This window comes from Megascapheus bottae, chromosome 16 (genome assembly GCF_031878675.1).
Source record: "Megascapheus bottae isolate mThoBot1 chromosome 16, mThoBot2.hap1, whole genome shotgun sequence".
NCBI classification, from domain to species: domain Eukaryota; kingdom Metazoa; phylum Chordata; class Mammalia; order Rodentia; family Geomyidae; genus Megascapheus; species Megascapheus bottae.
The window spans coordinates 3,759,003-3,768,804 of NC_143524.1; the positions used below are offsets into that span (position 1 = coordinate 3,759,003).

General features: G+C 59.3%; 2 protein-coding genes across 2 annotated transcripts; both read left to right on the forward strand.

The window, feature by feature from the left end:
• Positions 1 to 513: 513 nt before the first annotated feature.
• Positions 514 to 6,543, forward strand: Tbx10 (T-box transcription factor 10). Its single transcript, XM_090347242.1, has 7 exons — positions 514 to 2,802; positions 2,882 to 2,983; positions 3,402 to 3,573; positions 4,898 to 5,053; positions 5,295 to 5,362; positions 5,545 to 5,639; positions 5,960 to 6,543. The coding sequence occupies exons 1-7, from the start codon at positions 2,513 to 2,515 to the stop codon at positions 6,247 to 6,249; spliced, it is 1,173 nt and encodes a 390-aa protein (XP_090203368.1). The 5' UTR covers positions 514 to 2,512; the 3' UTR covers positions 6,250 to 6,543.
• A 928-nt stretch (positions 6,544 to 7,471) lies between these two features.
• Positions 7,472 to 9,375, forward strand: Nudt8 (nudix hydrolase 8). Its single transcript, XM_090348647.1, has 4 exons — positions 7,472 to 7,697; positions 8,034 to 8,166; positions 8,908 to 8,985; positions 9,076 to 9,375. The coding sequence occupies exons 1-4, from the start codon at positions 7,504 to 7,506 to the stop codon at positions 9,301 to 9,303; spliced, it is 633 nt and encodes a 210-aa protein (XP_090204773.1). The 5' UTR covers positions 7,472 to 7,503; the 3' UTR covers positions 9,304 to 9,375.
• The last annotated feature ends 427 nt before the right edge of the window (positions 9,376 to 9,802 follow it).

The following is a 9,802-nucleotide window of genomic DNA, read 5'->3' on the forward strand; positions in this document are numbered from 1 at the left end:
GCCATACCTGAACAGGCACTGCCTCCCCCCCATACCTCATTACAGGTGGGGCCTTGCCTGGCATCTCCAGATGTCCATGTGTCAGTTCACTGCCCGCCAGCATCAAACACTGCCCTCTGCTAATGGGTTCACCATCAGAATTCCTTCACACAAACATCCCACAGTCTGGACGGGGGCTGTGCACCGTAGGAACAGAACCTTGCCTCCCGATTCCTGGCCACTGTGGGGTGTGTGTGTGTGTACTAGGGCTTGAACTCAAGGCGTTGCTTAGATTTTCTTTGCTCAAGGCTAGTGCTCTACCAGTGGAGCCACAGTTCCACTTTCAGATTTTTGCTGGTTAATTTGAAAGAAGAGTCTCTTTGGATTTGTCTGCCCAGGCTGGTTCTGAACTTTGGTTCTCAGATCTCAGCCTCCTGAGTAGCTAGGATTACAGGCGTGAGCCACTGGTGTGCAGCCACCATTGTGTACTCAAACTTTCATATCTTTCAGAGGTTTCATTTTGGTTTTTTCCCTTTTTTTGCATGTTTAAATGTTTTAATTGTGGTGCTGGGAATGTGGCTTAGTGGTAGAGTGCTTGCCTTGCATGCATGAAGCCCTGGGTTCAATTCCTCAATACCATATACATAGAGAAAGCCAGAAGTAGTGCTGTGGCTCAAGGGATAGAATTGCTACCCTTGAGCAAAAGAAGCTCAGGGACAGTGCCCGGGTCCTGAGTTCAAGCCCCAGGATTGGCAAAAAAAAATGTTTTAGTTGTAATAAAATGCATGGGGATAATATAAAGTTTACCATTTTAACCTTTTTATTTTCTTCTGAGGTACTGGTGATTGAACTCAGGGCCTTGCTTTCACTAGGCAAGCACTCTACCAGTTGAGCCATATTGCCAGTTCCATGCTCCATTGTGAAGTACAGCCCAGTGGCATTAAGTAAATTTAATTGTACAATCACCATCACCATCGATCTGCAGAATCTCTTCATCTTGTAAAACTGAAACTCTGTGACTCCATTTATCCATCTCCTAGGCTGGCAGCTCAGCCACAGTTCTGTTTCCCATTTTTTTTTCTATTCTTCCATCTTTCCTTTTGAAGGGTGAACGTTGTGTGTCTCCATATTTTGTTAATCCATTGGTCTGTTGATGAGCATTTGAGCTGTTTCTCCTTTTTGGCTTCTGCAAGTAATCATAGGATGAACTCTGTTTGGATTTCTATTTGGATTGTTTCTGGGATGTAGCAGAAGGGGAAATCACAGGATCAACTAGTCATTCTATTGTTCACTTCTTTGGGGAGCAGCCCCGTTCGTTGCCATTTTGAAGTCCTACCCCAGATCTTGAGGGTCCAGTTTCTTCTTCCCATGATCTGCTTTCTTTCCACGGGCATCTCAATGAATGGACAGGGCGGGTGGTGGGTCAGCCCTGGGGGCTGGTGGGAGGGTGGAAGGCAGCCACTCTTTGGCCTTGGCTGGCTTGGCAGAAGCACAGCCTTGTAAGAACGGGCTTCTGAGGCGGGATCTGGCATCTCTGAGTCTGGAGTGGATAATTCACAGGAACCAGAGAAGACTCCATGCACTCCCTGCAGCCTCTCACAGGTCTCACGAAGGACTACTTACTGTGTGCAGGTGGTAGGATGCAGCTGTCACTGCTAATTCTCACCTCAGCATGTGGGTCAGGTCTTATGGAGCCCTTGTGACAGATAAGGGACACTGAGGCTCCAGGAAGGGAAATAATTCACCATGCAGCCACAGAATGGTTCACAAATTCCCTGGTGAGGCCTAGCCAGGTGACACGCTGCTGTAACCCCAGCTGCTCTGGAGGTGGAAATAGAGGATCTGGGTGGCAGGCTGGCCTCAGAGCAAAAGAGTGAGACTTTCTCTGAAAGGAACTGAAGAAAAATGGGGTGTGGCTCAAGTTGTAGAGTACCTGCTAAGCCAGCACCAGGCCCAAACCCTGAGTTTGGCATGGAAATAAAGGGAAAGGAAAAAGCTCCGTGGAGAGCAAGACAAGCCTTCTCTGCCCTCCAGGAGTTTGCTAAGGTGTGTGTGTGCATGTGGTGTGTGTGTAAACTCAGGACCTAGGCTCTCACTCAGCTTCTTTACTCATGGCTGGTGTTTTACCATGGGCCATGCTACCATCCTACCCCTGGGCCTGGGCACACTGTCCCTGAGCTCTTCAGCTTAAGGCTACGGCCCTACCCCTTGAGCCAAGCCCCATGTCCCGTTTGCCCAGAGGCTAATTGGAGATAAAAGTCTCAGGTCCTTTTGTGCCTGGGCTGGCTTTGAAACTTGATCCTCAGATCTCCATCTCTTGAGTAGCTAGGATTACAGGGGTGAGTCACCTCGCCCAGCCACAAAAGGCTTTTTAAGTGCCCATTAGCATCGTGGAACAATCCTGCCCAGGGAACAGCAGGAATATAGGCCAGGCAGGCAGGGAGGCTTCCTGGAGGAAGAGGCCCCTGGGTGTCCCCTGAAGGGTGAGGGCTAGGTGGGCAGTGAGTGGAACTGGGTGAGCTGGTGAGGTCCCATGCTTGCATCCTCTCCCCTAGCCTTCCTGCCTTCCAGCCTTGGGGTACTGGCACCCCCAGAGCCCTACCCTCTGCCTGCGGCCAGCCCTAGCTGGGAGCCTGGACAAGGGACTCTGTTCCCGTCAGGCCCCTGCACCAGCTCAGCAGAGCCCCCAGCCGTGGCTGAGCGCAGTGGGCAGGGCCCCAAGAACCCGTGTGTGTCGGGCATAACAGTTCAGCTGGAGATGAAGCCTCTGTGGGAGGAATTTAACCAGCTGGGCACGGAGATGATCGTCACCAAGGCTGGCAGGTACGGGCACCGGGCAGGGCCGGGCTTGGGGGGGCGGAGGCCGGGCCTTGTCGGGCTGCTGAGATCCCCCCGCTTGCAGGCGGATGTTCCCCACCTTCCAGGTGAAAATCCTGGGCATGGACACCCTGGCTGACTACGCTCTGCTCATGGACTTCGTTCCGCTGGATGACAAGAGATACAGGTATGGGGCCAGCAGGGGCAGTGCGGGGTGAGGGTGGGATGGTTCAGATCAGATCTGGGGTGCCTGAGACTGGGAAGTAGACCCCATCTGCCTCCAGAGTGGGGCTGGGTCCTGAGCAATGCCAGGGAGGGCTGCCCAGGGTCACAGTCAGATGGGGGCAGGCTGTGGGCTAGCCCAGGACCGCGGGGCTTATCCTGACCCTGCTAGCTGGGGGCTGCCCCAGGGCTCCCTAAGTTTCATTTCTGCATCTCTAAAGGGTGGTGACGGTCTGGGTTTATCACACGGCACTGGGTTCCATCCTCAGCACCAAAACCAATGGAAGGTGCCCACCAGGATGGGTGGCAAGTGCTGGGGACCGTGGCGGCCCCATCACCCGCCGAGTGGAGGACAGTCCCGGACACCTGGCCCCACTCCCTAGGTACGCCTTCCACAGCTCAGCCTGGCTGGTGGCTGGCAAGGCAGATCCGGCCACGCCGGGTCGTGTGCACTTCCACCCCGACTCCCCAGCCAAAGGCGCCCAATGGATGCGACAGATCGTGTCCTTTGACAAGCTCAAGCTCACCAACAACCTGCTGGATGACAATGGTCACGTGAGGCCCGGGGCCGGCGGGAGGGGCTGAGCCAGGGCAGGGGGTGAGAGCTGGGCCCACTGCCAACAGCCAAGCCCACTTGGCAGGGGGTTGGATAACACAAAGTACTGTCTGGGCAGATGGGGAAATGGGTTGGGGTAGGGAGAAGGTTCCAGAGAGACAGGACAATGTATGTAACCCCAGCACAAAGCCAGGCTCCTTGTAGATTCTGGAACACCTTGGTGGGGTTGGCAAGAATCCAGCAGGACCTGCTGGGCCCTGGTGACTCACACCTGTAATCCTAACTACGCAGGAGCTGAGATCTGAGGATCGTGGTTCAAAGCCAGCTTGGGGAAGGAAAAGTGCATGAGGCTGTTATCTCCAGTTAACCATCAAAAAGCCAGGAGTGGAACAGGGGCTCAAGTGGTAGAATGCCAGCCATGAGTGAAAAACACAAGTAAAAATGAGAGGCCCTGGGCCCGGAGCATAGCCTAGTGGTAGAGTGTTTGCCTAGCATGCACAAAGCCCTGGCTTCAATTCCTCACTACCACATTCTGTGGTGCTGTGGCTCAAGTAGAGCGCTAGCCTTGAGAAAGCCTAAGGACAGTGCCCAGGCCCTGAGCTGAAGCCCCAATGTTAGAACCAAAACCAAACAAAATCAAACACTGTGCCACAGATTGTGATAAATGACAAAAAAGGAAACAGGAAGTTGGGAGGCCATATTTGAACACAGATCTGGAGGATGAGGGTGAGGGAGGGAAGTGTGTGAGAGGGAGAGCTGTTTGAGACCCTGGGGTGGCAGGGGCAAAGACCCTGAGTCCAGAGACCGTGGTGTGAGTTGAAACAACTGCGGGGAGGCTCTCCATGTGGCTGAAATGGAAGGGAAGCATGCAGAGATGGTTCAGGGAGAGGACCCTGGCTTTGGCATTGTGTGTCCAGGGGGTGGGGGGACAGGGAGGGAGGAAGGGGCTGGAGCCACAGACTTTGGGCTTTGCTGTGTCTGACCAAGGCTGCTGAGTGGCAAACAGACAGAGACAAGGTGGATACAGGAGGTAGGTGAGAAACTCGGATAAAAGATGGTGGTTAGTGGCTGGCCCCGTGGGTTGGGTGGGAGAGAAAACCAGGTTCTGAACAGTTCTGAAGGTAAAACTGCAGGTGTGTTGTGGAGTGAAGACATTCAGATCCCAAAGGGACCCCTGAACTTGCAAGTTCAGCCATGTACCACCATCCAAGTGAGGGAAGGGGGGCTGGGGGTGGGGACCTCCTGGCCCTGGGGAGAAGACTTCAGGCCCCAGGAAGGTGCATAGTGTCCCTGCCCACTCCACCCCTTCCCTGCCTCCCACAGATCATTCTCAACTCCATGCACCGCTACCAGCCCCGCTTCCATGTGGTCTTTGTGGACCCACGCAAGGACAGCGCTCGCTACGCCCAGGAGAACTTCAAGTCCTTTGTCTTCTCAGAGACACAGTTCACTGCTGTGACTGCCTACCAGAACCACCGGGTGGGTTGGAGTTGAGCTCGTGGCTTCCAACCAGAAGCCATGTCACAGGAATGGAGACTGCCCTGCATGTCTTCCCCCGCCCCCAGCACATGGCCTCCCGTCCCTCCATCTCTCTGGGCCTCTGTCCAGGGAATCTGCTGACTGGGGGGAGGGGGCATCCAGGGGACAGAGTGGCCGAGCCTGGGCCTCATAGCCCTTGCTGGCTTGGGGTCAGCCCACAACTGTACTTTCTCCTCTGCAGATCACCCAGCTGAAAATTGCCAGCAACCCATTTGCCAAGGGATTTAGAGAGAGTGACCCGGACTCCTGGTACTGCCTGGCCTTACGTTCCTTTCAGCTGCCCACCCTCACCCCATTCCTACCAGAGGCAGACTCCTGACCCTGCTTCCCAGTCATATCCTCTGACTGGCCCTGGGGTCACGCCACCTGGGTTGTGGCTGAGTTTCTTCTTCTTGACCCCTGACCCCGTTCCTCCTTGCCACCACCTTCAGGCCTGTGGCCTCACGGCCCCTGCTCAGCATCCCAGCCCGGAGTCGGAGCAATCTTGGTCCCTGCCAAAGGAAGAGCTCCTCAGAGAGGGAGAGAGGTAGGACCGAGTCCAAACAGAGATCAGAGCTCAGGGCTCCCAGGAAGGGGCTCAACAAGCCCAGGTGTCATCGACAGCATGATAACCAGGGAAATGAGAACAGGGCAGGAGTCAGGTGGCTCCTGAGCAGGGACTGGAAGACTGGAAAGGGTTTGGACTGAGAAGGTGGGGAAGAAAGTCCTGGCAGAGGGGAAGCAAAGGCAAAAGCCAAGATGGGCTAAGACAGATAATCCAGGAGAGAAGGGGCAGGGAAGGGGGTGTGGGGAGAGCTGAGGATGCAAGAAAACGCCTGGGCTTCACTCAAACTGCTTCTCCCACAGACCCCAACAAAGCTTCGGCCTCCACTTCCAGGACCACTGCTCAGTTCCACCACCAGCTGCTGCCCCCTCCTGAGGCCCTGCTGGGCCCAACCACCTACAAGCCTCTCACTTACCAGGACCTCTACCCCAGGGCTCCACACCAGACCGGGATTCCCAGGGCCCGACCTGCACCGTACCCCTTACCTAATCTCCAAGCTAACGGGGATCAGGGAGTCCTGACCCTCCCAGCTGGCCTAGGACTTCTGTCCCCTTCTGCCATGTGCCTGGGACCTGGCCAGGACTCTCCCTGATGGCAGAAGTCTACCCAGGACCCTTGGTCACCGGGAGTCGGATGCTCCCACTATGCTTCCAGCCTATGCTTCTGCCCACCGCCTCCAGCTCCACCTCCGTAGGGACCCCCTGCCCAAGGACAGGAGGACAGCAGCAACCTTAAGAGGCTGCCACTTGCTTAAGCCACAGCAAGGCTAGGTTCATGGCAGACTTGGAACCAGGCCTCTCACCAGAGCAACTGCGAATCGTGCCCAGGGTGGCTACTCCAAACTCCATTTTACCTGTCTTTTCCCCAACATTAAATTCTTGGGCATAGCTAGTCAGAGCTCTTCTGTCTTAAGGCTGGGAGGGGGGGATCAGGAACTCGGCCTGACAGGGTGTCCCATCAGCCTTGTAGGCATCCCAAAGTTGGGTCCAGTGGCACCTGCATCCCCAGGAACTGATGTTGGTAACTGGTGCCCAAACTGAGTGGCTTGGTTGGCACTGTGACCCTGGGAAGGGGGTTGGGGCTCTTGTGCCTTGCTTTATGGCCCATGAGAGTAGAAACCTGCTCAAAGTCACAGAGCAGAGCGCCCAGGACACTCCACGGTGAAGTGTGTGCGCCAGGGTGGCTGTCTGGTCCGGGGGCGGGCAGCATCCGGCGAGAGGGCGGGCAGAACCAGACGGACAGGGGTAGGGCTGGGAGACCCGACCGGGAAGAGCTGGGCGGCGTGGCTGGAGTCCAGTCTGAGCTGCCCAGGTGACCAGGCTGGAGGCGGCCGGGTTTCCGGCCTCCTGGAGGAGTAGCCCCGGGGACTCGGACACTGCACAACCTGGAGCCTTCCAGAGCACAGCCAGACACCCCGGGAGGGGGGAGCAGGCTCTCAGCGGCATGGGACCCCAGCCCCCACGGCCCAGGGTCAGGAGGACCGGGTTGGATCGGGTGACCGTGGCCCAGGCCGAGGCCGAGTTCCGGAATGTTTGTGAGGAAGGCCACGCCCAGACCGGAAATTTAATGGGTGTGGTCACGCCCCTCGCCGGCACTTCCGACGAATAGGAAGCGAGACTGGTTCCTCATCCCATGTAGGCCCCGCCCCCCTCCCGTCACTGACGGCCACGCCGCCTCGGGTTTCCGCGCAGGCCCCGCCCCGCTCCGCCGAGGCCACGCCCCCGGCACGTCAGGGGCGGAGCCCCGGGAGCGCGCCCGCCCCGCCCCGCCGGCGTCCCGCCCGCCGCCCTCCCGCCGCCCTCCCGCCACCCCGGCCCGCGCCCTCGGCGTCCCCGCCGCCCCGGACATGCGGCCTCACTGCCTGTCGGCGGAGAGCGAGCAGCGCTGCCGGCGGCTGCTGGCGGAGACCACGGCCCGGCTCCGCGCGCGGCCCGCGGCGGCCGCGGTGCTCGTGCCGCTGTGCCTGGTGAGCGGGGCCCCGGCGCTGCTCTACACGCTGCGCTCCAGCCGCCTGGCCGGGAGGCACCAGGGGGACGTCAGGTACCGGGAGGCCGGGGCCTGGGGAAGGAGCCGGAGCCCCGGGCTCCGTCGCGCGGACGTGGATCTGGGTGATGTCGCCGTCGTCGGCGGCCTCGGCGACCCCGGCGCGCCCCGACGGGGACCCCGCGGGGAGGGCAGGGCCGGGCGGGGCCGCGCGGGGGCGGAGTCCGCAGCCCGGGTCCCCGGAGCCCCGCGTCCCTCCCGGCCTCGCTGCCGGGCCCTGCCTCCTCCCCGACGCTGTGGTCCCGGGTGACTTCTGCCCACGCTTGCCGTCGCCGCCCGGCTCCTCACCCCCTGTCCCCGGGAGCCCAAGGTCCAGTCCCTGTGCCCGTTCAGTTTCCCAGGCGGCAAGCGAGAGCCCGCGGACCGGGACGTGGTGCACACGGCCTTGAGGGAGACCCAGGAGGAGCTGGGCCTGGCTGTGGCCGAGGAGCGGGTGTGGGGCATCCTGCAGCCCGTGTACGACCAGGTGAGCAGCGTCCTCGCCCGGGCAGGGCCAGGGCCACTGCCCCGCGGACACTGCCCCACTGCCCCGTGGACACTGCCCCGCGGACACTGCCCCAGGACCACTGCCCCTCGGACACTGCCCTGAGGCCACTGCCCCTCGGACACTGCCCCGAGGCCACTGCCCCACTGCCCCGCGGACACTGCCCCAGGACCACTGTCCCTCGGACACTGCCCCACAGCCACTGCCCCTCAGACACTGCCCCATGGCCACTGCCCCACTGCCCCGCGGACACTGCCCAGCAGACAATGCCCCACTGCCCCGCGGACACTGCCCCACAGCCACTGCCCCTCGGACACTGCCCCCCGGACACTGCCCCACTGCCCCTCGGACACTGCCCCGAGGCCACTGCCCCACGGCCACTGCCCCACGGCCACTGCCCCTCGGACACTGCCCCGAGGCCACTGCCCTGAGGCTGCCTGGGCCTGGCAGTGCCACCCCTCACAGCTCCTGGGACAGGGAAGGCCCTGGGGTGGATCTCAGGCCTAGGTGGTGAGTGGATGAGTTTACTGTCAGAAGAAAGAGGCTGTAGGCAGAAGGGGGACAGAGCCATGGACATGGGGACCCTGAATCAGGCGATATGGCTGAGGTGGGGTCAAGGGGCCAGGAGCTGGTGTGCAAGGTGAGGCCCTCCTCCTGAATTCTCCCCACAGCCCCAGGGCCGGCTGTTGTCTCCCCTGACTGCTTGCTCTGCTCCCACTCCAGAGTAAGAACGCCGTGGTACCAGTACTTGCTAGCGTGGGTCCATTGGATCTGCAGAGCCTCAGGCCTAACTCCGAGGAGGTGAATGAGGGGACTCCGTCAGGGTTGTCCCTGGACGGGATGCTGCGGGGCCCAATCCTCTGCCCATCCTAATCTGCCTCCTGCCCATAGGTAGATGAGGTGTTTGTGCTGCCCATGGATCATCTGCTGCAGAAACAGAACCAGGGCTATACCAACTTCTGCCAGGGCGGCCACTTCAGTTACAGACTTCCGGTCTTCCTGCATGGCCCACACCGAGTCTGGGGGCTCACAGCTGTCATCACTGAGTTCACCCTGCAGCTGTTGGCTCCTGGCATCTACAAGCCCTTCCTGGTCAGCCCTAAGCCGCCCAGTGGCTGACACCTGGCCCTTTGTGGCCACCGACATTGCCCTGCTAGGCCACTCTGAGACTGAATAAAATCTTTGACAGCTCTGGACTCCTACGTCTGTGTGGAGGGCCTGACTGGTGTGGGCAGCCTGGAGGCTGCTGGCCAGGGCTCCTCTGTCCACGTTCCCTGACGCACTTTCTGGGTAGCTGTGCTCCACGCTGCCCCTGCCAGGGTGACTGGAGATCAGGATGGAAAGATTCCTGGCCCAAGCTCATCCTAGGCTGAAATATGAACTTGGGCTCTCTGACTCCAAAAGCCATACTGTTACCACTGCCAGCACCTGCCATTCAGTCTTCTGTGCCTGTGCCAACAGAAGCTTGGCCCTGCAAGGGGCTTTGGAAACAGACAGGAGAATGGTACATCTGCTCCCCCCCTATGACCACAGAACATCACGCCAAACCTTTGTTCTTGTAGGTTCTACAGGGGAACACATCTGTCACTGGCTCTCTGAGGATGAGGAAGTTCAGACG